This window comes from Saccopteryx bilineata, chromosome 11 (assembly GCF_036850765.1).
Source record: "Saccopteryx bilineata isolate mSacBil1 chromosome 11, mSacBil1_pri_phased_curated, whole genome shotgun sequence".
NCBI classification, from domain to species: domain Eukaryota; kingdom Metazoa; phylum Chordata; class Mammalia; order Chiroptera; family Emballonuridae; genus Saccopteryx; species Saccopteryx bilineata.
In genome coordinates, this window is record NC_089500.1 from 44624856 (window position 1) to 44652761 (window position 27906).

The 27906-nt window shown below is 40.8% G+C and overlaps 1 protein-coding gene across 8 annotated transcripts in view; it reads right to left on the reverse strand.

Annotated features, from left to right (window-relative positions):
* The window catches only part of OSBPL1A (oxysterol binding protein like 1A), a 264920-nt gene that overhangs the window by 26495 nt on the left and 210519 nt on the right, over positions 1-27906 (reverse strand). For all 8 annotated transcript variants that reach the window (XM_066246326.1, XM_066246325.1, XM_066246324.1 and 5 more), the window contains one exon: positions 10811-10886. In XM_066246326.1, coding sequence (XP_066102423.1) covers positions 10811-10886 — 76 coding nt within the window. The remainder of the gene's footprint in view (positions 1-10810; positions 10887-27906) is intronic.

The window sequence follows — 27906 nt, forward strand, 5'->3', positions numbered from 1 at the left end:
GGCCCTGGCTAGTTGGCTCAGTGATAAGCCCAGAGTGTGGATGTCCCAGGTGCGATTCCCAGTCAGGGCACACAGGAGAAGCGCAAATCTCTTTCTCCACCCCTCCCCTCCCCCTCCTCTCTCTCTCTTCACCTCCTGCAGCCATGGCTCAATTGGAGTGAGTTGGCCTCAGGCACTGAGGATGGCTCCATGGCCTCCAACTCAGGCACTAAGATGAGCTCGGTTACTGAGCAACAGAACAATGCTCCAGACGGGCAGAGCATTGCCCCCTCGTGGGCTTGAGAGGTGTATCCCAGTCAGGGCGCATGCGGGAGTCTGTCTCTCTGCCTCCCTTCCTCTCACTGAATAAAAGAAAAAAAAAGAAAACTGTTGGAGAAACTGACCAGGATGAGATGAATGCTGGCAAGAATGTGGAGAAAAGGGAGCCCTTGTACACTATTGGTAGGAATGTAAACTGGTACAGACACTGTGGGAGACAGCACGAAGGTTCATCAAAAAATTATACATAGAATTATATGGTCCAGCGATCCCACTTCTGGGTATCTATCCAAAGGAAATGAAACCATCATCCCAAAGAAAGATCTGTACTCCCATGCTCACTGCAGCATTATCCCACTGGTACCTTGCCTCTTCCAACTCCTGGAGTACCAGACTCTATACCTCACATCTTAGCATTTACTCATACATCAGATATGATGTAAGAGTAAACAGCCCCTGCTGTTATGTCATGAGCATTAACCAGCTTGTCTCATAACTAACAATAATACGGTCCTGAAGGGAAGGATATAATCCCCGCATTATCCGTCCTCATCACGCCAAGGATTGAAGAACACATTGCAAGTGCCTCCCACCCACATGCTTCTATGAGTCCCCGCTGCCCAGAGTGTATTCCCACTCAAGTATTTTGCATAATACACTGCACTGTCCTACCTCCTTCACTGGAATGCCTGCTCCTTGATGTTATAACCTTCTTTTCTAACGATTCACAATAGTTCATATGGCAAAATGTTAAAAAGAAAAAGTAGCTTAGAAAGTGTAATGTTCAAAAATATTCTCATTTTATAAAATATATCATTTTAGACATGAAGACAAATATTAGAAGATTCAACACCAAAAAGTTAACAGTTGTTGTCTCTAGGAGTTAGTGGTACAGGTCATCTTAATTACCTTCGTCATGCTTTTCTTTATTTTCCAAATTTCCTAAAGTGAACACCTACTGATTCCAATCAGGGTTGTAAAACAAGAGGCTTATTTTGAAACGTAATACTTTCAACCTGGTAAAAGGAAAGGATGGAAAAGCAAACCATGCCCCACAGAAAAGAGTCAGCCTTACAACGCATACACACTTACATTATGCTAATAACAAAACATACAAGAGAAAAGCAAAATGTAAGTGGCACGACAGGAAAAGTGGGTCAACAACATATGCTCAGGCTAGTCCAGTTCCAAGGAATGTGAAGTGCTTGGGTTAGAAGAATTAGATGTGAGGCCCTGGCTGGTTGGCTCAGTGGTAGAGCGTCGGCCTGGCGTGGAGGAGTCCTGGGTTCGATTCCCGGGCAGGGCACACAGGAGAAGTGTCCATCTGCTTCTCCACCCCTCCCCCTCTCCTTCCTCTCTGTCTCTCTCTTCCCCTCCCGCAGCCGAGGCTCCATTGGAGCAAAGTTGGCCCGGGCGCTGGGGATGGCTCTATGGCCTCTGCCTCAGGTGCTAGAATGGCTCTGGTCGCAACAGAGCGACGCCCCAGATGGGCAGAGCATCGCCCCCTGGTGGGCATGCCGGGTGGATCCCGTCGGGCGCATGCGGGAGTCTGTCTGACTGCCTCCCCGTTTCCAACTTCAGAAAAAAAAAAAGAATTAGATGTGGAAAGAAAGCAGAATGGTGGAAGCCAGGGTGCAGGGAAAAGGGGGTTAGTGGGTTATGGGCACAGCCTTTCAGTTCTGCAAGATTGAAAAGACTTCTGTGGCTGATGGTAGAACACCTGTAATTAATGCCACTTAACTATATATTAAAAAATAGTTAAGATAGCAAGTTTTAGGTCATATGTATATTTTACCACAATTTTTTTAAAAAAAGTAATGGGCTCTGAAATCAAATGTCCCTCACTACCTGCTGCTTGTGTGACCATAAGTCCCTCACCTCTCCCCAAGTGGGGATGGCATTACATACCTCACAGGGCTTGTAAAGATTAGTTTAATTCATAGAAAAACACTGAGAATAGCGCCAAGTGTACATTAAGTGAGCAATAAAAGTAAGCTATGATCATCATCATTAAAAATACATGCAAGAGCGCTAAGTTCTCTATGATTGCATAGACGCAAAGAGGCTTCGAAAGTTGGGCTACTTGCCCGTTGCCTGGGCAGCTGAGCTATAAAAACCACTTACAGCAGCCTGGCTTTGAGTTCTGCCTTTAAAGGGTGAGGGAGTGGCCTTGGCTGGTGGCTCAGTGGATAGTGTTGGCCCAGCATATGGACATCCTGGGTTCAATTACCTGGCCACATAGGAGGCGTGACCATCTGCTTCTCCCCCACCCTCCCTGTTCTCCTCCCACAGCCAGTGGCTTGTCTGGTTCGAGTGTTGGCCCTGGGCACTGAGGATCGCTCCGTTGGAGTGCATCAAACTCGGGTGCTAAAAATAGTTCGGAATACAAGCATCCACCCCTGACTGGGTTACCAGGTGGATCCCAGTCAGGGCACATGCAGGAGTCTGCCTGTCTCCTCTCCTCTTACCTAAAGAAAAGGGGGGTGAGGGAGTGACGGACAGGATATCCACTCCACCTGGAGCCCCAGCCAGGAGCGGCCACTGCAGTTCCCACTGGCAAGGTTCTCACTGCGGGTTGGCTGGCTGCCCTGTCCAGCCACCAGGACCACAGAGTCCACGCAGTGGTGACGCGCGCCTGTCCCAGGAACAGTAGGTGACGCAGCTCTGCTGCCCTGGCTCAGTTCTCTCCTGCACCCTGCGTTTCCCCTTGTGCATACAACAGCAGGGTGAAAAGATTTTTTTTTTTAAATTAAAGGATTTATTCTTTAAAGAAATGAAGAACTTTATCTGTAAATTTGATTCTGGACTTTTTTTCTTACAATACAATGTATTGTGAGGACCATAAAATGCTCACGGAGGAAATGAGAGGTGTGCTGGGGGTGACAGGGCATTATAGCCCTTCCCTAGGCAGGGCGATCAGACGGGAAGGCTGGCCTGGGGCAACATCTTCCAGCTCTAACGCCACTCTGTGTACCTTACTATTTCCTCATATACGTTTCCCTGGGAAAATACATGACATAAGCAGGATCGGACAGGAAAAATGTCTACAAGTCACTGGCTGCCCAACGCCAGGTGGCTTGACGTTATGTGAGTCAGCAAGGCCACGAGGATTGTGGTATAAATTCTGGGCACCAACACATGAAGGACATGGCCTGATCATCACTTTAATACGGAGATTATTTTTTAATCATTAGGAAAGCTCCTAAAATTCTTTTATTTTATTTTATTTTTTTATTTTATTTTATTTATTCATTTTAGAGAGGAGAGAGAGGGGGAGAGAGAGAGGAGAGAGAGACAGGGGGGAGGAGCTGGAAGCATCAACTCCCATATGTGCCTTGACCAGGCAAGCCCAGGGTTTCGAACCGGCAACCTCAGCATTTCCAGGTCGACGCTTTATCCACTGCGCCACCACAGGTCAGGCAGCTCCTAAAGTTCTAAGAGGTTTTCCTTTTTTATATATATCCAAGTTTGAAATCTAGAATAATTTAAACACTTTCCTTTTTCTTCCCATAACTGAGAATGTCAGCCTTCGAGAAAATGCAATGGTACACGTCCGGGCAAAATAAGGAACAGGAGAGGGAGGGAGGGGACAGGCCCGAGAGGACTCTCGCGCCCAATCCCGGCGGCCAGGAAACCCACCTGGACCTGGGCCTCTCCCAAGAGGGTAACGTGCTATTTCAAAACAGACTAATGGACTTGCGATTTTATTTCCTCTCTTAGTCCATAATTATTTTTAAAACTATTTTAATTATTAAAGTCTACAGTTCCCTGGATATATAATAAAAAAAACTCAGTGATGCCAACTATATTTTGTTCCCTCTTGGAAATTCAACGGAGACACCATGTTCTCCCTCTCAATACAGTGAAGTCTGGTATTACGATCACTAGACAGTTTATACAACTAATTAGTATTGTGTATATTTCAATATAAGAAAAGCAACAATGCAAATTATGAAGGTCAAGTTTCAGGAAGAAACATTAGCTAGAATACTTTTATCACCGAGAGCTTCAGGCAGCTAGAAAATTAAATATTTATGTTAGGCAATTCTACCTTGTGACCCAGCTAAAAGCAAATTTTAAAATATCCATGCAAATGAATAGCAACCAATGATGAAACTGAAGAAACTCTTCATTGTGACTGCTCATCAGCTGATAAACTAAGACAACAAAGAAAGAGAGAATGCTTCACCACCTGAGCACCCTATAAACAAACCCAAAGGCAAGGCCATGTTTGAGCCCAAAAGAAATGGAAAACATTTTATATATGAAAAGTCTACACTGTAATGTCCAAATGTACAGATATTTAAGATCTGGGTGACAAACTCCCCCTGGGTTTTTGGCTCAGTGTGTCTGCGGCGCTGCCAGCCTGCGGGCAGGGTCCCCCCCGGGTGGGGTGGGGAGCCCAAGCACTAGGTGGGCTTCCAGGCTCTCACTGATGGTCCAGTGTTGGCAGCGGTCTTGGCTGCTGGATGTGCCTTCCGGAGGATGAAGTCAGCAACGAATCCTTTCTTCATGATAGCCCCACACCCTACAGCAGGGGTCCCCAAACTTTTTACACAGGGGGCCAGTTCACTGTCCCTCAGACCATTGGAGGGCCGGACTATAAAAAAAACTAGGAACAAATCCCGGTGCACAATGCACTTATCTTATTTTAAAGTAAAAAAACAAAACGGGAACAAATACAATATTTAAAATAAAGAACAAGTAAATTTAAATCAACAAACTGACCCGTATTTCAATGGGAACTATGCTCCTCTCACTGACCACCAATGAAAGAAGTGCCCCTTCCGGAAGTGTGGCGGGCCCGGATAAATGGCCTCAGGGGGCCACATGCGGCTCGCGGGCCGTAGTTTGGGGACCCCTGCCCTACAGCTACCAAGGATGTAAAAGTGACCCTTCTCACATTGAAGGGCCTCAGAAGGTCAAGGTCTCCTTCCCATTCTGTGTTAGTCTGCTTCCTCTTCACCGGATGTCTACCATCAACCAGTTTATCACTGCGTAGGGGTTCCTGCTCTCTGAATACCCTGATTATGTCCCAGGCAGTCTCTCGAAGACATCACAGGACAGCCCTCCTGGGACCACTGTGGATGAGCAGTTTGAACAACGCCTGCTGCCCTCGTGCCTCCTGCTGTTGGTGACTGTCCCTCGGTTTGCACAGGCCAGCGCAGGGGGACACAACAGGGTAGGAGTGGAAGGTAACACGCCCCGAAATGAAGGAACTATGGAGCAGGAAAGGGGTGTGTGTGTGTGAGTGCACTGAGCCGCACTACTGGGCACCTTGGTGCAGCCAGGGGCAAAAAGAGGAAGGAGTAGATAAGAAAATCCATGAAGAAAGAGTAAACAAAAAGATATCCCTTTCCTATTCTTCCTGTCTAGTGAGTGAGTGTTCTCAGGTCCTGGGCGGCAGTGCCAGCCCTCCTGCGGGAGGCGTTTAACCGAAGCCTGGCCACTGCTCGCCGGGAACACGGAAGGACACCAGAAGCCCTGGCTGGACGCTTCAACGGGTCACAGTTCACACTGCATTCCCTCCAGGTACAGAGACTGCACGCAGCCTCCTGGGCAGAGACGCTCCACGGGCCTGGCCGTCCAGACGCTCAGCCTCCATACGTGCTCTTCCCCAAGATCCGACAGGTCCCAGAGGCCCCGTGCTGAAGGTGTCCTGCTGTTCCTCTCTCCCACTTCTCTTTGATAAATGCCCATCTACTACTTAAAAAAAAAAGAGAGACACACTTTGCACCATCCTGAATCATATTATAGTATTTTTGCCCTGAAATGTAAAAAAATCTTCAGGCCCCAAAGAAGGGAGATTGGGAGATGCAGTGCTGGCATGAGTGAAGCCACCCTATCCTGCCCGAGAGCTCCGTGCTCTCCCTGTTTCAGTGAAGGCAGAGACGACATTAGAACAGGGTCTTCGGCCATTTCCCCCACGTTGGGATACTCCAGCTTCTGACTGAGATGGAAGAGATGTTAAATTTTAGCTGCTTTTTGCTTCTTCTGTTCCCCATCTCCCAAGTCACTATTTATAACCTACCAAAATTGACAAAGCTCCAAATCTTATCTAGATCTTTACTGTCTTAGATTTAGAATTCAAGAATGGGGCAGTTGTCACAGTGACACATGCTAACATGTTTATCTCAATCCAGAAGTGCTATCACACTGCTGACAGTTGACCTGGGTACGTCTGGGAGCAGTCTGGCCCTGTGGCCGAGTGACAGGCATTCTGGATCAAGTGAACAAGCTAAGTCTGAAATTCGGAGGGAAAAGTGTTAAAGCTCATGCTAAGATAAAGGCATTTCATAAAAAGCATTATGTTGGCAACTCCTCAACACTGCAAGGTACAGCCGAGGGACTGAGAGTTGGGAGTCCTGGTAAAGCGTCTCCGGTAAGTCTTCTAGACGCCGATGCCCACGATGCCAAGAGAAGGTAATAAGACCTTTTGCAAGGCAGGGTTTTCCAAATTTTTGTTTTCAATGACATTGAGGCGAGTTCTAATTAAGCTGTCAGCGTATGGATCATAAACGATCTCTGACAATATGCTATCTGATGTTGGGCATATAGTTGAGAAAGAGTCAGAGAAATGAATGATATTTCTAGACAAAAACACAGAACTCCTACTCCCATCTGTCTATGATATGAGCCAGACTTTTTAATCCCTCAATCTATTAACATAATTGTTACTAAAGATCTTGTCTCATTTTAGCAATAGGTAATATTCATTCTCAGACATCTAAACTCAATGAAAAAAATTCGTTTTACAATGACATTTTACCTTTTATGTTATATTTTCAGAGATTTCATAATGTTTGTTATTTTGGTCACTCATATGCCAGTATTTGTAAGAATAACTTGATGCAAACAAATGTTTAGTACTAAACTTTTGGTCACAGGACGTAAATTTTTAATTTGTGTACTTTTGTGATAGTAAAGTATAACAAAGATAATCAATACAATTAGGCTAGCATAAATTCTATAGCTAACACAGAATGGAAATGTCTGTTAAAGGAGCAAATGGAACTTAAACTTTTCAACTCTTAGAACAGCTTGCTCTTGTACTCAATTTTCTATGGTATTTGGCTCCACTGGAAACCTTTAAAAGAGTGATAACATTTTCACTTTAAGAAGTCAGTATTTATAATATGAGATTTTTTCCTTTTCATGCCTTATAATGACTCAATATCAGATTTTATGACTCCAACATACAGTATTCAGCAAGCGCAGGGTCCATGCTTCATGGCCCTGGGTGTGAATGCTTACTGAGATTTTGTGCTTAAGTGCCTTGCTTGTCTTCCCCCAGTGCTGGCCCCAGTTTTCAAAGTGACCCAACCTCTGGGTGAGTCTTGCTGAGAAATCCTAAAGGCTGGGAAGAGATGAGGAAGAAAGCATGGGAACACAGGACAATGGGGTTATAAAACTGAAGTCCTTCAAGAAAAAGACAATGGGCGTAAGGAAATAAGAAATCAAGGTTTCAAATGACCAACCAGCTTAAGTATTAATTCTGAGCTGGGACTTTGTTTGGTAAAAGCTTCAATCATAGATATTAGGATTGAATTCCAGTTATGTAAAGTATTCATTTCTGTAATATATTCCAAGAATTGGTAACATAATCCTGCTCAAAACAGATTGGGAGAAAAAAAATATAAAGGGTGTCCTTACGTTTTGGAAATCTAAGTCTCTATATTCTTTTAAGAAAAAAAGCCAAGTAAAATGTGCACGAATGTGGAAGTGGAGGATGGAGGCCCAGCGCACCTGGCTGGACAGGAGCTGCAGAGCTCTGAGGTCCAGGATAACCGGTGTCTGTCCCATTAAGACAGAAGGACACCTAACCCACACTGGGAAACTAGCACCTATCATGAGTTCTCAAAAGCCATGGACTCTGAGTAATGATACAACACCATCAAACCATCGAACTATATCATCATAAAGGAGAGACACTAATTTTAAGAAACGTTGGAACTGGGTTCCAGTTCAGTGTAGGATTGTCAGATTTTCACCTCCAAGACGCTCACTCCTCTACTTGGATTGGACATGCTCCTCATGTTGACAGAGGTACCGGGAAAGGCTATATGGGTCTACCCAGTTTCCTTCACTATTTTTAAGACTTATCACGAAAGGAAGAAACTAGGCCCATGAAGCTAGGGAATGAGCTAGCCAAAAGGTGTACATCACTTCTGTACCTAAGATTACTGACACAGAAAGGACCTGAGGTGAAGGATTTGGATGAACTTTAACAGAGAGTGTAATGAGGGCTTTTAAAAAGTGCCTTCACTTTGAATTTAAGTGCAATTAAAACTACAAATACTATTATTTTCTAAGTTTTGACCTATCTTCTTTTGGGGGATGAAAGGAGGCAGATATCAGAGAGGTCAAGATCAAAAATAACTTTTAAAAATTTACTCTAGTTTGCATTCATTCTCAAGATATTCTGCACTTGAAGCCTCTTCTGTGGGCCAGCACTCAGACCTGACTCTGTCCCTACTGCTAGGAGAAAGGATCCGATGACAGTGCCCAGCACACAATGCCTCCAAAAGCTGGGTGCTTCCCTTTCAACCTGAGTTAATAAATACTCTTCCAGAAAATTAGTCTCTTATAAAACCTCGGCAGAGAATACTTCCCAACAATATTATTTTCCCTGCAGCTCTTTCTCTGTGATTTTATTCAGTCAGTTCTAGAGACATGTTTCAAAATATTATGTGGTATCCTTGCAAGCCAAACAGCTTCGCTTTTATCAACTTTATTTATGACTCAGCAGGAGCATTTATTTGCACAAATAGTTTTGCACCTAAAAATAAAACCATCCTTCTAGAAAAACAGTGTACCTTTCAAAGTATGACAGGTACAAACCAACAAAACAATCTGCCGTCTACTAAAAGGAGGGTTAGTTTCCATTTAGACAGGTGCTGCGTTAGACATAACTAGACAGACTACTGGCTACTCGTCTAAACAAATGCATGACAGCTCCCATTAAACCTGACTCTCGGCCTGACCTGTGGTTGCGCAGTGGATAAAGCGTCGACCTGGAAATGCTGAGGTCGCCGGTTCGAAACCCTGGGCTTGCCTGGTCAAGGCACATATGGGAGTTGATGTTTCCTGTTTCTCCCCTTCTCTCTCTCTGTTTCCCTCTCTCTCTCCTCTCTAAAAATGAATAAATAAAATTAAAAAAAAATCTGACTCTCGGTGAAATAAGATGGTAGGAGACAGGCTCAAGCGAGTCCATTCCACAATGACTAAAATGACTAAACCACATCTGAAGATAATACTGAGCATTCTGCTAAACCAGAGACTATCCTAGACTTCTCACATAAATTATTTTACAAACCTCTCAATATACCTGTAAGGTACAAACCATCCTCCTAATTTTATACAGGAGAAAACTCAGGGAGGTATGCCAACCCACACAGGGTCTCACAGACACAGGTGGCCACGCCATCCACGTACAGTGTAGCTAAATTACTCCTCACCCAGTAGGGTCAGAATGTATTTGTTTAAAATGAATGTTTCTGGGATTAGCCCCTTGGAAATTATATTTAGGAAGTCTCACATGAAAGTAATCAAAGCAGAGAACAGAAACATTAGAAAAATGCCAAATGGGCACATCACCAGGTCAAAGGATTTTAAGTGTCACAGTGAAAATGTTCAGTGACCCTTCTTCGCAGTGTAGGAAGGCTCTTGGAGTATCCCAGGTTGCACACTAAACTGCAAAAAAAAAATTGTTTTGAGAGAGAGAGGGACAGGAAAGGAGGGGGAGAGGAAGGAGGACAGGGAGGGGGAGAGGAAGGAGGACAGGGAGGGGGAGAGGGAGGGAGAGGTGAGAGAGAGGGAGGGGGAAGGGGGGAAGGGAGAGGGAGAGGGAGGGGAGGGGGAGGGGAAGGGGGAGAGGGAAAGCAGCATCAACTTGTTGCTCCACTTAGTTGTGCACTGATTGCTTCTCATAAGTGCCTTGACCCAGAGGAATCAGACAGACTGGCTACGCTGGGCTCAAGCTGGTGACCTTAGTTTTGAAATTGTGACCTCAGTGTTCCAGGTCAATGCTCTGTCCACTGTCAGGCTGAATTACAAAAGTTAAAAAGGTAACCTAAAGGCAGATTCTTCAACAGCTCAGGACTCACATGGTTTTACACTTTCATCATTCTAGTTGGTCAAAGGTCTAATATACCACAATTACAAATTCACAGTGCAAAAACTTGCCCTGTGCACAGTAGTCTAAGTGAAAGTATATTCTACACTGTGGGGAGTCTGTTCTCTGAGAGACTTTCTGGGTAATCCGATGGATAAATAAAAATGTGGTGTGGCAACAGAAAAAAATCTTTCAAGTTTCCTATTTTCTTACAATGAAAAGTCATATAGATTAAAGCCATATTTAAAAGACACATAAGTGGCTCAAATTCTGTCAGAAAAACCTAATATAACATTTTTCCCAATTTCTGACTCTCAAAAGTTTCCATAAACATTACTGTGCATCATTTTTAGGGCAACATTAAGATTCTCTCCCAAAGGATATACAATGGAGCACACATCTGCTCAATGTTATGTATAAAATTGATAGTTAATTTACCATTCCGATACATTTTCTGAGGATGCTCCAGATACTGAAGTCATTTCTGGAAAACATAGGGGAGGGCAAGCTTGTTCTAAAAAAAAAGAAAGAAAAATAAAGATTTAATTTTAATGCCATTGACATTGGGAAGGAAACATTACCGTCATTGCTATGAAGCTAAGGCACATAATCACGTACCTTAAAAATGCGCAATACAGAGAGGGTAAAACAAGGGCCACCTGGAGCTGAACCCCTGTTCACTACTGTTCTGACCCCTGAGAAGTTGCATGTAGATTAATGGGCCCTATGTCTTTGGTCTTGTTCCGATCTGAATCCTCCCAGCTGGTGTCCCGCTGCTGAAACCACTGGGAGGGACACTGTCCTTTCATGTACTGACGGGTCTCACCCTGTTGTTTGGTTCAAGACATATCTATAATATTCTGAGACTTAATAATTTATTCTAGCTGCTAAATAATGTAGACAGTATGCCATCACAAAGTCTAGTGTAATGTTTTTAAGAAACTAAACAGGAAAATGCAAACAAGCTAAAAATCAAAGTAAAATTTAGACCAGGGGTCCCCAAACTTTTTACTCAAGGGGCCAGTTCACTGTCCCTCAGACTGTTGGAGGGTGGACTATAAAAAAAAAACTATGAACAAATCCCTATGCACAACGCACATACCTTATTTTAAAGTAAAAAAACAAAGTGGGAACAAATACAATATTTAAAATAAAGAACAAGTAAATTTAAATCAACAAACTGACCAGTATTTCAATGGGAACTATGCTCCTCTCACTGACCACCAATGAAAGAGGTGCCCCTTCCGGAAGTGCGGCGGGGGCCGGATAAATGGCCTCAGGGAGCTGCATGCGGCCCATGGGCCGTAGTTTGGGGACCCCTGATTTAGACCCTGTGTTCACATGTATTAGGACTTTCCAAAAGACACTGATGTTGAATGAGAGTTAGCAACTCCAGATACAGTGGAAAATCCCTTACAAATTAACCTCTACAGAAGGAGCATCTTCAAAGCCTCTGCAGGCGTTTAGAGGTAGACGGACGAGGGTGGCAGTCAGAGGCAGAGGGTCTACGGCCTGAATGAGCAGCATATCTGTGCTCAGGCAGCCTGAGGCTGGGTATGGCCAGCAGGAAGCCAAGCACCTTGGACAGACCATGAGGACAGCACAAGCAGGGTGAGCCACGGGGGCGCCCAGACTATTTCTGAAACTCCATCAGAATAATGCGCTCTTTTCTGTTACCTCTGGTTCTGGCAAAGGATGCTGGTTCCAGCTGCCATTTGAGATATAGTCACAAAACTAAAATATTACAGAAATACGAAACAAAAAGTTAACTTCTTAAAAAAAAATCTATAAACTGAATAAATGAATTTGAATTGCAGAAGTTAATAAAATTGTAAGGTTTTAAATAAATACTATTTTTAAGTCCGCCAATGGTAAAATTCTTCCAATTGCTTTTTCTTTTTTAGGAACACACACTGCTCATTTGGCAGATTTGTCATCCAAGCAATCTGCTGGGTAAGTGGCCACAGATGGTATTTAAATCACATCTTCCTCAATCCAAGACTATCAATCTCTGTGACATGAAAAATGGAACCCAGGCATAGAATCCCTGCCATCATCCACCATTTTCCATGTGTAATGCAGTTTTAGAGATGTATATAAACGAAATTCTTCATTTCCTATCTGTGAAAGTCAGTCAGAAATGTAACATATACCTAAGAGGTTGTGAGCCTGAATAAGCTTTGTGAAGACTGAATGAGGGACTGTACCCCCCCCCCCAACAAATACATTAAAAATCTATGTTATTCTTCTGAATAAAAGCAAGAACAGCAGAAGGGCAAGAAAAGCAAGACATATTATGGAAGCATTAAGACATGCAAACTTTATTTTCATTCTCAATTTAGAAATCATCACAGGATGCCAGCCAGGAATATCCTATACTCATTTTTATTCACATAACTCTTTGTGGTGTCTCATGAAAATGCAGTAATTACTCATTTGTGAGGAGGTCAGATTATGTGAGCCTTAATGATGTATTCTCGAGCACCACCAGAACACAAAGTGAAAGGGCCTGTGTGAGGCAAAGGGCTGTCACAAAGCCCACGCTGTGTTCTTGTAGGACACGCAGAGCCACGCTCAAACCCTCATCATGTGCAATCAACTGATCAGAGTAGCACGAGAAATGCCAGCCTAGGGGACAAGTACATAATGCAGAAGTCCTGGCACAGTAAATGTCCTCAGGATTGCTGACCCCAATGAAGTCAACAGCACGATGAGGCTGCCAAGAAGGCGGGTGCCATCTCAGAACACCAACAGGAGAGGCGTGGCCAGTGCATTCTCCCGGCGCGGCAGTGGTCAGAGCAGAGGCGAGGTTCAGATCAACACACCACTTTGGAAAGGAACCATAGCACCCTTACTCCGGGGGACTTGGTCACAGGTGAGGCAAGGGTGTCTGGGAAACAACTCAAGCAACGACTGAAGGAACCGTGTAGTCTAGAAGAAACTACAGAACGAAAGCCCTGGGGAATGGTGGGCATAAAAGAGGTCTTGAGGTATCAGAAAGTGGGGCCAGGGTGTTGTAGTAGAAGTGTTCCCACAGCCCAGCAGCAGCAGCAGTCCAAGGCCTTGCCTGTGTGCTCTTCTCCACAGCGCTGACCAAGGTGACATGCTGCAGGGTCTCCGGACTGCCTGCTGAGGGTTCCCCACGGACCTGGGTGGAAGTGTGAAGTCAGGTTTCATCTAACGAACATCCCTCTGCCTGGAACAATGTCTAACACAAAGGAGGACTTTTTGCTGAATGCACTTTGGAATTTACAGGGCCTTTAAGCACATTTTAAGCACACACTATCTCTTTTCATAAAGAATTTCCTTTATTCTGTGCTATTTAAAAAATTAAGACTAGGACCACTGATGGAAGTTGTAGGACAATTAACATAAAGGTCTGTCCTGTAATTAATTCCAAAAATGGGAGATGAGAAATTCTTACTAAGAAAGGGTTTCAAACAGAGGCCGGAGATCTTTCAGTCAGAACCCAGAAAAGTGTTCCTACACAGGCGGGAAGTTGGTCTAGATCAGCGAGGGCCAGGCATCTTGCTAAGCATCCGAGAGAGAACAAGACAGGGCCACACAACAAAGAACTATCCAGCCCCAATGTCAGCAGTGCCAAAGCTGAGAAACCCGCCACAGAAATACAATGAGAGCTTCACAGATCTTAGATCTTGTAGTGGCTACATTAAAAAAAAAAGGAACAAAATAAAAAAAATTTTTTTAAAAATTTTTCCAAAGTTAGAAATGGGGAGGCAGTCAGACAGACTCCTGCATGCGCCTGACCGGGATCCACCCGGCATTTCCACCAGGGGGCGATGCTCTGCCCATCTGGGGCATTGCTCTGTTGTGGCCAGAGCCATTCTAGCACCTGAGGCAGAGGCCATGGAGCCATCCGCAGTGCCCGGGCCATCTTTGCTCCAATGGAGCCTTGGCTGTGGGAGGGGAAGAGAGAGAGAGAGAGAGGAAGGAGAGGGGGAGGGGTGGAGAAGCAGATGGGTGCTTCTCCTGTGTGCCCTGGCCGGGAATCAAACCCAGGACTCCACGCCAGGCCGACGCTCTACCACTGAGCCAACCAGCCAGGGCCAGGAACAAGATAAATTTTAATAATATACTTTATTTAACCCAATGTATCCAAAATATTAGCATATCAACATGTAATCAATATAATAACATTAAGATATTTTTCCTATACTAAGTCTTCAAAATCCCATGTATATTTTACACTTACAGCACATTGCAACTTAATTGTTCTTAAGAGTCAAAGTGAATTAGGTATGTTTAATGAAAAAATATCTTATACTAGTTCATTTTTACAATATAAACATATTAGTTAATATTAAGACTTAAAAATTCAGTTTCTCAGTCGCACTAACCATATTCCAAGTGCTCAAAAAGCACAGATGGTTGGTGGCTAATATTGGACATATTGGGTTTCTGTGATTAGTTCTGAAAATGAAATAATAGAACTTCTCTAAGGTTTGGAGGAAGAGCAAAAAATTCCTCAAATATAGGAGTCTAAAGTCAATGAGAATCAGAGAAATGCATACTAAAACCACAATGAAATATCACTTTACACCTGTCAGAATGACTATAATCAATAAATCAACAAACAACAAGTGTTGGCGAGAATGTGGAGAAAGGGGAACCCTCATATTCTACTGGTAAGAATGCAGATTGACGCAGCCACTATGGAAAACAGTATGACGTTATTGCGAAAAATTAAAATGGAACTGCCTTATGACTCAGCAATTCTACTTCTGGAAATATTTTTTTAAAATATGTATTAACTAGAAAGAACATATGCCCTCCTATGTTCTCTGCAGTGTTATTTACAATAGCCAAGATATGGAAGCAACCCTAGTGTCCATCAATAGATGAGTGAGTAAAAAAAGTCATGGTAAATACACACAATGGAATATTACTTGGCCATAAAAAGGATGAAATCTTATCATTTGTGACAGCATCAATGAACCTAGAAGCTATATGCTAAGTGAATTAAGTCAGACAGAGAAAGACAAAGAAATAACGTATGATTTCACTTATATGTAAAAATCTAAAAAACAAAATAAATGAACAAGCAAAATTAAAACAGACTCATAGCACAGAGAACAGACTCTGGTTACTAGAGAAGAGGGATTTGGGGGATTGGGTGAAAAAGGTGAAGAGATTAGGAAGTACTAATTGATAGTTTCAAAACATTCATGGAAATGTAAATACAGCATAGGGATTATAGTCAATCACATTGTAATAACTAGGTGTTACTGACAAGTGGGTACTTGAAATATCAGGAGTATCACTTTGTAAAGGATACGACTGCCTAACCACAATGATGCACACCTGAACTTAATACAATACTGAATGGAAGTGGCAATTAAAAATAAGATTTTTAAAAATAAGAAATAAAAAAATACCCTGCCAGAGTTAAGTCAATGAGACAAAACATCATCAAGAAAACGCTGTCTTCTGCAGTATTATTTTAAAGAGGCAGAGGGAGCAATTTTTAAAAACTAGGTAGCAGATTAAATTTTAAAAAATGATTTATACTGGAAAGGATACATTTCTATATTTTATAGTTTTACTCCCTTCACCAGGAGAAAGGAAAAATCGCTACAGATACTGGACGGAGGTGTCACTCCAGGCAGAAATAAGAACAGGGGAGAGCAGCAGTCAGACTTTTCAGGCTGAAACTACAGATAAATTATTCTCTTCACTTGGAGTTTATCTGAGAGTCATTATCCTGAATTCTATGCTTCCTTTTTTTCTCCCCACACAGAGAAAAAACACCCTGTACCAGGGACTGAGAGTGATATGTCCTGGTTCTATTTTCTACCATACAGATGACATTCCGAGCGTCCACACAACAATAACTGGTTTTTTAATGAAAAGCTCCATCACCGTTGTTTCTTCTATGTGCTGCAAGGCTCTGAGTGTTATCCCACCATTATTCCTCCCCCCCTCCAGTCTTGTAGACAGACCCCAAACCAAACCAAATTCACTTATGAAATGTACCTAACAAGCGCTGTACCAAAATCTCTCTTATTCTGAAAAAAAGAAAGAAAAAAGTTGTGCAAGTTCAGGAGATCTCTCTCTCCCAGATCTTTAAAATGTTTTTGGATGGCAGAAACCATATGTAACACAGCGTGTCTTGACAGCGACCTACACAGACTCTCTCTGTCCAGCTGCTGAGTCCTGTCACTGCTTTCCTGCCCCTGCTCCATGCATTACTATGTTCAACATGCAATAGTTTGCTCGTGAGACTAAAAAAGAGAGTGGGAAAGGATTACTGAACAGAGGCAGGCAGAACTAAGCCTCGGCTGGAATTAGCTACCAGGTATTTCAGGCTTTTCAGGTTGCTTCTTAATTTTCATGAGGCCACATAAGCTCTTCTGGGTCTTGTGTATGTATGGGTACATACTCTATGTACTCTATAGAAATACTGTGGGTCAGGGGTCTTTTACAAGAAGATATAAAAGAACCGTGGTTTGGAAACAGGATCACAGCGCACGCTCTTGCCACAGACTATCTGACAACCTGGGCCAACCTCCGAAGTCAGCCTCACAGCTGTACAAGTCAGCTTTGGCAGCCCAATATGTACTAAGAAAAGTAATGCTTGGGACAATGACAATCTCTTGGAAATGAGATTTCAGTTTCCTACCTGCCCATAAGTTTTAAAGAATTTTAAAAATTCTTTGTCATTTAAAGTACAAACTATTAAGACTATTCAGCCATTGGTGATATCATCTGCCCACTAAGCTTCAGCTTCTCGATCTCTTTGAATGTTCTAAATATTTCATTCACCCCTACATTGCATGTCACTTTCTTCAAGTCTGACAGTGGTCTTCTGATTCTGTCTGTTAGAATCATTTGCTAAATCTAATCTACATAGCATAAGCAAAATCCATATGTGAAATGGAAAAGCACAATAATCTTTCAGTCTTTTGACTGTACAAAATAAAAACATTCTAATAGCCATTCCAGGAAAGAAGAGGTAAATCTCTTATCATAAACTTTTATAATCTCATTCTTAAATTTTTAGAAATTCAAGTTTTATATCAAAATGAGAACAATATACACGACAAAAATAATCTTCTCAAGCATTTACCACATGGAAGTAAATAAGTGGGGAAAAATATGTAGTTTGTTTTCAAATTACAAAATAATACATTATATAACAAGTGAAACAATCCCAGAAAAAGAACAAGCTAGTCATCTACCGTGTTTCCCCGAAAATAAGACAGTGTCTTATATTTATTTTTGCTCCTAAAGATGTACTTGGTCTTATTTTCAGGGGATGTCTTATCTTTCCATGAACAAGAATTCACATTTATTGCTGAACAAAAAAATCAACATTTTTTTAATATACTGTAGTCATGTCATCACAAACATCAGCATAACCAGCCAAATTCTGAATTCCATCAAGAATTTCTTGTGACCCTATTTCCATGTATAACAATCTACCCTCTTTCCCTGAAAACAAGACAGTGTCTTATATTAATTTTTGCTCCTAAAGACGCAGTAGGTCTTATTTTCAGAGGAGGCCTTATATTTCTAAGCTTGAAAAAAAGTTATACTAGGTCTTATTTTCGGTGAAACGGTAGCACGGCCTCCAATACCAACAGAACACCCTGGGCTGCTTTTCTCCTTGCACAAGCATATACAAATATATATATATTTTTAATTAAAAATATTACCCTACAGGTCCCTGGTTGGCAAACTGCGGCTCGCAAGCCACATGCGGCTCTTTGGCCCCTTGAGTGTGGCTCTTCCACAAAAATACCACGTGCAGGCACTACCTCAATAAGGAATGTACCTACCTATATAGTTTAAGTTTAAAAAATTTGGCTCAAAATAAATTTTAATCATTGTACTGTTGATATCTGGCTCTGTTGACTAATGAGTTTGTCAACCACTGCTATAGGGCACATTGTTTTCTCATTAAATAATAATATACCAAGTTATATCACTCAAGTTGATATAAGTGCACCTATCCATCCAATATCTTCACACAGGTACTCCTGCACATATGTATAATTTTACATAAGCAGTGCATCATGCATGCTGACTTTATTTTAATGCAGTATTTATTTATTTATTTATTTATTTATTTATTTATTTATTTATTATTTATTTACTTATTTATTTGTGAAAGGAGAGAAGGCAGAGACAGTCTCCTGCATGCATCCTGACTGGGATTCACCCGTCAAGCCCACTAGGGGGCGATGCTCTGCCCATCTGGGGCCGTTGCTTCCTTGCAAGTGCAGCCATGTTTTATTGCTTGAGGCTGAGCCCATGGAGCCGTCCTCAGCGACAGGAGGCCAACTCACCAAAGCCAGTCAAGCCATGGTTTTGGGAGAAGAATGGGGGAATGGGAGAGACGCAGATGGGCACTTCTGTGTGCTGACCAGGAATTGAGCCCGGGACATCTACATGCTGGGCTGATGCTCTACCATTGAGTCAACTGGCCAGGGCCTTAATGCAGTCTTTCCTATCCCTTTTGTTCGTTCTGCTTTCTGCCCCACTCCCCACCTCTGCTGCCATTGAAATTACACTGTGACCCATGTTAACAAACTGATCTCAATGGTTTGCTTTTCCCTTTTGATAATTCCTGTAAACTTATTCAAGAATTAGTAAGCTAATTTTCTTAATGAATAAATAATATTCCATGGCCAGAATACTATATATCAGCAATTTTCAACCTTTTCATCACAACACACATAAACTAATTCCTAAAATTTTGTAGAACACTAAAAATATATTTTTTGCCAATCTAACAAAAAAATAGGTATAATTTTGATTCATTCACACTGAACAGTTAATTGCTGTATTGGCTGTTGTCATTTTTTTTATTTTTCAGTCTAAAGAAAAAGAGGTCAGAGCCCCTGACTAAACAGGTATTGCAGGTTTTAAAAATTCTTGTGGCATATCAGTTGAAAATCACTGCTATACATCAAAACACATTCTGCCATTCTCCATTCTCCATGAACTGTTTTCATTCTTTTGCCAAATCAATACAGCAAAACATGTTAATACGTTATATTCCTATTTAAATCTGATGCTTTTAAACTCTATGGAAGAGATTATCAGGGGTAAGACTACTGGGCCAAAGAGCAACTCTGTTTTACATATCCACAGATGTTGCCATATTGCTTTCTGAAAAGGTTTTAACAATTTCACATTTCACCAATAATCTATGAGATTTCTTCCCACATCCCCACCAGCAGCAATGGGTGTCAACATGTATTTTTACAGAAGTTTCATCAGCCTAAGAACTGGAAAATGAGCTTGACCAGGCAGTGGCACAGTGGACAGAGCATTGGACTGGGACACAGAGGACCCAGGAACAAAACCCTGAGGTCACCTGCTTGAGCGTGGGCTCACCCAGCTTGAGCGCAGGATCATAGACATGACCCCAGGGTCACTGGCTTAAAGCCCAAGATCACTGCCTTGGGCAAGAGGTCACTCACTCTGTTCTAGCCCCCCAGTCAAGGCACAAATGTATATGAGAAAGCAATCAATACACAACTAAGGTGCTGCAACAAAGAACTGATGCTTCTCATTTCTCTCCCTTCCTGTCTGTCCCTCTGCCTTTGTCACACAAAAACACAGAACTAGAAAATGATATCGCATTGCTATTCTGTTTTTCCTTGATGACTGGTTAGAACATTTTTCCATATGACCATTTGGATTTACACATCTGTAAACTGTCTATTTATATCATTTATAAACCACTAGATTCTTCCTGTCAATTTATAATAAGTTGTTGTATATATTTATCTTTTAATAATCTTTTATTTAGATTGTGGTATAATTCTTTAAGCACCAAAAAATACATATGTATATCTTACGATCCTATCTCCACATAAAAATAGCTGGAAATCTCTAGGGCGTTTGACCTTGCTCCTTCATTGGGGACCACTTGTGACTATCATCTAAGATTCCTGTGCCCTCTTGCCTCTATGCCTTGCACAATGGGGCCTGCGAAGTCATCCAGTTCTTTCCTACAAGACAGACGTGCTCTCTCTCCAACATTTCTATTACACATGCTTCCAGAAATCTTTAGAATCTATATTTTAATTTAGCTTCACTGCAGCTTCTACCTCCTTTAAAAAGACCATTGATCGCTGATCTGTCTGCTTCAGGAAGGACAGGAAAAGTTCAGTTATTTTAAAAGCAACATTTTTCGCAAACACTGTGACATCACACTATCACAGAACTAACTTTAAATGAGTTCTACCAAGGTGAAGTATTTGAATACTGATAGCTAATATTTAGTGTTTACTGCATTTTAGACACTGTGATAATCACTTAATATGCATCACCTCATTTAATTTTCAAAATAATCCTATCAGGTAAACATTCATTAAATAACTTGCTCGTGGTCACAGATTTAATGAGTGGTAGAACCAGGGTTCTTTAACTCCAGATCCTGAGTGCCTGGGTTTCAGAGCTCTAACCGCCACTTTGCATAAACTTGAACAAGTAACTATCTAACTATCCCACACCTGAGTGTTTCTACTTAGAGAATGACAATACTATCTCATATGGTCATGGTGAGGTTCCAGTGAGGCAATGAGTAGTGTTTTTTAAACTTTGGTCCTAATTGCAGTGGTCTGTAAATTCAATTTAATGGTTCCTATAACCAGCCATTTTAAAAAATGAAATAAATCTAGTAAGGGTAGGCATTGTAAATGATAATTTCATTCTAATAATAGACACACACCACCTATATGTATGTACTACATGGTCAAATATTAAAAATATACATATTTTAAGTAAAAGAGTGATATAAGAACATTCAGCTCAGTGCCCGACAGGTAGAAACTCTCAACATAAAGTGGATATTGATGATGATTTTAATAATTATTTCAGGGAAAAACCATTTCAGTTTTCTGAGTTGTTAAAGATTTAAAAATACTACTACTTTCTGGAGGAAGAATTACTAATTATATTTTCAAAAGATAATCCAGAAAAAGAGCTGTTAATTGAACAATATTCATAATTATATAAAGGTGTGCACATGGAGGTATAATTATATAAAGGTGTGCACATGGAGGTATAATTATATAAAGGTGTGCACATGGAGGTAGGGAACAATGACTTCTGTAACCCTGGAGAAAACAGACAATGAAAGGGGAGCCCTTACCCAGCATGATGAACAGTGAAGACAGTGGTCTCATTTGCACTCAGACACCAGCAAGGCCTGAAGTTATTTTTTGAATTAGAGTCACTGGCCCCAGAACGTTGGTAAGGAGACCAGGGAGTCTTAAACAAAGGTTCTTTAAACAGATTGTGGTTAAAACACAATAAAGCAACTTGGTAGGGGCTCCAACTTGGTAAATCCCTTTCTTTCTTGTCATTTAATAACTCTTAGTATTCTTTGTCTTTATGCCAAATGACCTCAGGGAAAGTGCTAGGACAATTCTGTCCAAATAACATTTTTTCATTTAATTGAAATGATGAAAGAAAAAATACTAACAAATCCCAAGTTTAATTTTATTGTGCTTTAACATTCCATTGACATTGTAAAATGTATTAAAACTGACCTGAAGCCCTGGCTGGATAGCTTGGTTGGTTAGAGCACTGTCCTGAAAACTGACCTGAGGGTATTTCCTTTCACCAAATACAGTATATTCTGAATGGCTCCTCCATTCCGGCACCTACTAGGGTAACGATGTCTAACTCAAAGATGCTGTCTGTCAGCAATGGGATTTTAAAGACAGCTCCGACGTTCAAATTCAAAACACTGAGGCTGGCCAATAATTTCACAATTCTTTATTTTACCTATCTTTATCCTCTCTGGTATTTTTGTACACAATTGCCACTCATGAGGGGTTATGTCTATTTTTTGTATCCCCATGATGTAAAGGAGCAGTTGGTCAATGTTTTAAAATTAATGGTTTTACCTACAGTATCTTTAAGTTAAAATGAGACAAAGAAAAAAAGACAGAGGAAAAGTGGGAGATATGAGTAAGTAGCAAGTATGACATGAAGAACACAACCAAACTGTGTCTGAAAGTCACTCCTTAGGAAAACATTTTAAAATTAAATTCCTTAATACATATTTCACTTGCATGTCATAATTAAACATTTATTCATGTTATTAAATATTCTGAAGGAATCATAAATTTAAGTAGCAAGATATGCACTTGCACATTTCAAAAAATCTAAAAAGAACCTAATTTTAACCTCTGATTCCAGATTAAAAGAATGAACTAAAAATATAAGAATATCATTCCACAGAGAATCAGAATTCAATACATCTAAACTATGATAATGAAATTTGAAATGTGTACCTGTGTATTTGTTTTGTACCTATGTGTGTATATCTATTTGTAGTCATTAGATACTTATCACCTCTCTTCCCTTCTCAACTATCAGAAAGAATGCTTCTTCCACTCTACCCCAAATCTTTTCTTTCACAAGTCCCAATCTAAATACAATCCTATTGAACATAGCTTATATTTGAATCCAATTATCTTTCATTTTGATTGCACTATTGATGTTAAACAAAACACCTAATTGAAATATTCGTCCAAATTAGGATGTCATTAGAAATAACTATATTATATTCACAAAGTTGAGGATTAGATTTTTAAATAATGTTAAGAATAAATTATTGTAGTAATAAGTCCTATTTCATTTTCACAAATTATGTATAATCTTACTTGAAACAAATTTTACATAGTTCATCAGGAACATAATTTGCAAATCTAGTCTCTTAAAAAGGCTGAGAAGAAAGTGATGTGCAGAGAAGCCTAGTAGTCTCATTATTGGTGGGTAAACATATTCTTAAAGTCATGTGAAAGTATCAAGTTCCATTTTTGGAAATTTACCATTCCTCCTATTCCTTCTTCCTCCTGATTATGACAAAGAACCAGGGAGACTGCAACATCTCTATTCACCCTCCATTCATTTCTTTAGAACATACAAGGCTATTTTTGCAGATCTACTTATATTTGTATATCATTAGATTCTAAGCTCTACTGAACCTACATTTGGGACCCAGAAGGTACTCAGTAAATATCACTGAGATAAACTATGCCAGTTGTTTTTCTATTAATTAGGGGTGAAGGTTGAGAAAACCATTCCGCAATGTATTTATAACATAAATTTTCAATTTTTTATTGAATTGTGATGAGATTGGCTAATAAAGCTATACAGGATTCAGGTACACAAATCTACAATACATCATCTGTATATTGCATTGTGTCTTCACTACCTCAAGGATAAGTCTCCATCACCGTCGATCCCTCCTCTACACTCCTCCATTTCCATACCAACAACCAAAAAAATGCTATTTGCTTACTTTAAGAAATTAATGTCTTGTCATTCTCATCAAAAGATCATGATGAAGTTAACACACCATCAGTGATAGTAGAGAGACAAAGGTAATGGTTAAAAATTTGGGGTATGCTTGGAGATGTCAATACACCACTGATGGCTTTAGATGGATCATCCAAACAAAAAATCAATAAAGAAATATCGGCCTTAAATGACATTCTGGACCAAATGGACATAATAGACATCTATAGGACATTCCATCCCAAAACTTCAGATTATACATTTTTCTCCAGTGTACATGGAACATTCTCAAGAATAGACCATATGTTGAGACATAAAACTAACATTAACAAATTCAGAAAGACTGAAATAATACCAAGCATACTCTGACCATAAGGTTTTGAAATTAGAATTCAACTGCAAAAAGGAGGTAATGAAACCCACAAAAATGTGAAAATTAAACAACATACTTCTAAAAAATGATTGGGTCAAAGAAGAAATAAAAGCAGAAATCAAAAGATATATACAGACTAACAAAAATGACATGACATATCAAAATTTATGAGATGCAGCAAAAGCAGTAATAAGAGGAAAGTTTATATTGTTACAGGCTTATATGAAGAAACAAGAGAGATCTCAAATAAAAAACTTAATGTCACATCTTAAGAAACTATCAAAAGAAGAACAAAGGCAACCCAAACCCAGCAGAAGAAAGAGAATAGTAATAATTAGAGCAGAAATAAATAAAATAGAGAATAGAAAAACCATAAAAAAAGTTAATACAGGCCCTGGCTGGTTGGTTCAGTGGTAGAGCATCGGCCTGGCATGTGGAAATCTCAGGTTCAATTCCTGGTCAGGGCACACAAGAGAAGGACCTATCTGCTTCTCCACCCTTCCCCCTCTCCCTTCTCTCTATCTCTCTCTTCCCCTCCCGCAGCCAATGCTCCATTGGAGCAAAGTTGGCCTGAGCGCTGAGGATGGCTCCATGGCCTCCGCCTAAGGTGTTAGAATGGCACCGGCTACAACGGAGCAACGGCCCAGATGGAAAGAGCATCACCCCCTGATGGGTATGCCGGGTGGATCCCAGTAAGGTGTATGTGGGAGTCTGTCTGCCTCCCCATTTCTAACTTTGGAAAAAAAAATTAATACAACAAAGAGCTGGTTCTTTTTTTTTTTTCTGAAGCTGGAAACGGGGAGGCAGTCAGACAGACTCCCGCATGCACCCGACCGGGATCCACCCGGCACGCCCACCAGGGGGCGATGCTCTGCCCATCCGGGGCGTCGCTCTGTCACGACCAGAGCCACTCTAGCACCTGGGGCAGAGGCCAAGGAGCCATCCCCAGTGCCGGGCCATCTTTTTGCTCCAATGGAGCCTTGGCTGCGGGAGGGGAAGAGAGACACAGAGAGGAAGGAGGGGGGGAGTGGAGAAGCAGATGGGCGCTTCTCCTGTGTGCCCCGGCCAGGAATCAAACCCAGGACTCCTGCACGCCAGGCCGATGCTCTACCACTGAGCCAACCGGCCAGGGCTAAGAGCTGGTTCTTTGAAAAGATCAATAAAATTGACAACCCCCTGGCTAAACTCCCTAAGGAAAATGTAGGAATACACTATGAAAACATGCAGAGTTAGGACAACAATTAGAGACAGCGAGGTGCCTTAGGGTGAAAGCCCTGCATGGACAGAGTCCAGGGGCCTTTCTGACCCAGAACCGGAAAGAGTAAAACAACAGGATAAGATTCAGCAATACAGAAATGTTTACACTCTCAGAACAGAGATTAAAAGTCAGCATGTTCCTTGTCCTTTACTTGTCCCTCTGAAAACTTCTGCTGTCTGCTTCCTCGAGTTATTTGTACTGGCTAGTAAATATCCAAGTAAGGCTGGGGACAGGGCTTCAGTCCTCTGGTCTGTGGACTGGGGCTGTTGCCTGTCCTTTGCCCCTCGGAGCATGTCATCTGGTCTCCAGCTATTACATTGTCACTGTGACAGGAAATTAAAGAAACAACTCATATAAGCAAAATCCGAAATGAAAGAGGAGAAATTTACCACAGATATCATAGATGCACAAGGTATCATAGTAGAATACTAAGAAAAATTACATGCCACCAAATTCAACAATCTAGAAGAAATGGATAAATTCCTAGAACCATACAATCTTCCTAGACTGAGTCACAAAAAAGTAGAAAACCTAAATAGACCCACAAGCAGGGAGAAAATAGAAAAAACTATCAAAAATCTCCCCAAAACTAAAGGTCCAGGACCAGATGGCTACACTAGTGAATTCTTCTAAATTTACTAGAAGATTTAGTTCCTATCCTTTTCAAGGTCTCCCAAAAATAGAAGAAGCCATATTCCTTAAAACATTTTATGAGGCCAACATAACCCTCATACCAAAACCTGGCAAGGACAACACAAAACAAAAACCAATTACAGACCATTATCTCTAATGAATACAGATACAAAAATCCTAAAGAAAATACTAGCAAATTGAATACAACAACACATTAAAAAAATAATGTATCATAATCAAGTGGGATTCATTCCAGGAGCACAAGGATGGTTCAACATACATAAATTGATTAACATAATATACCATATCAACAAAAATCATATGATCCTATCAATAGATGCAGAGAAGGCATTTGATAAGATACAACATACTTTATGTTTAAAACATAAAACAATAAAATGGATATACAGGGAAAGTACTTCAAAATAATAAAGGCCATATAAGACAAACCATCAGCTAATATCATACTAAAATGGTGAAAAAACTGAAAGCTTTCCTCTAAAATAAGGAACAAGACAAGGCTGCCCACTCTTGCTACTCCTACTCAACATAGTGCTGGAAGTTTTAGCCAGAGCAATGAGGCAAGAGAAAGAAATAAAAGGCATTTATATTGGGAAAGAAGTAAAGGTATCACTTTTCATAGATGGCATGATCCTATATATAGAAAACCCCAAAGACTCCACTGAAAAACTATTAGAAACAATAAACTAATATAGTAGTTGCAGGATACAAAATCAACATACAAAACTCTATTGCTTTCATATACACCAACAATGAAACCTCAGAAAATGAACGAAAAAAATAATCTCTTTTACAGTTGCAACAACAAAAAATAAAATACCTAGGAATACACTTAAAGGATGTAAAGCAGGGGTCCCCAAACTATGGCCTGCGGGCCACATGCGGCCCCCCGAGGCCATTTTCCGGTCCCCGCTGCACTTCCGGAAGGGGCATCTCTTTCATTGGTGGTCAGTGAGAGGAGCACATTGACCATCTCATTAGCCAAAAGCAGGCCCATAATTCCCATTAAAATACTGGTCAGTTTGTTGATTTAAATTTACTTGTTCTTTATTTTAAATATCGTATTTGTTCCCGTTTAGTTTTTTTACTTTAAAATAAGATATGTGCAGTGTGCATAGGGATTTGTTCATAGTTTTTTTTATAGTCTGGCCCTCAAACGGTCTGAGGTACAGTGAACTGGCCCCCTGTGTAAAAAGTTTGGGGACCCCTGATGTAAAGGATTGAAAACTACAAAGCATTATTAAAAGAAATTTTAAAAGACACAGTAAAATGGAAAAATATTGCATATTACCCAAAACAACATACAAATTTAAGCACTTCTCATCAAAATTCCAATGTCAATTTTTAAAATAAATGGAACAAAAATGAAAACATGAAAAAACCCTGAATAGTCAAAGCAATCCTGAGGAAAAAGAAGAAAGCTGGAGATATTACACTACCTGACTTCAAATTATACTACAGAGCCACGATAATAAAAACCACATGGTATTGGCAGAAAAATAACACACAGATCAATGGGACAGAACTGAGAACCCAGAAATAAAAGCACATATATATGGACAAATCATTTTTAACAAAGGAGCCAAAAACACAAAATGGAGAACAGAAACTCTCTTCAACAAATGGTGCTGGGAAAATTGGAAAGCCACATACAAAAGAATGAAACTTGACTACAGTTTGTCCCCTGCATAAAAATTTATTCAAAATGGATGAAAGGCCTACAAAGAAATTACATAGAAGAAAACATAGGTACTAAGCTCACAGACCTTGGTTGTAGAGAACAATTTATGAATTTGACATCAAAGGCAAGGGAAGAAAAGGTAAAAATAAATGAATGGGACTATATCAAACTAAAAAGCTTCTTCACAGCAAAAGAAACTGACAACAAAACAGTCAGCCAACTAAATGAGAGATGGTATTTGCAAACAGCAGCTCCAATAAGGGGTTAATATCCAAAATAAA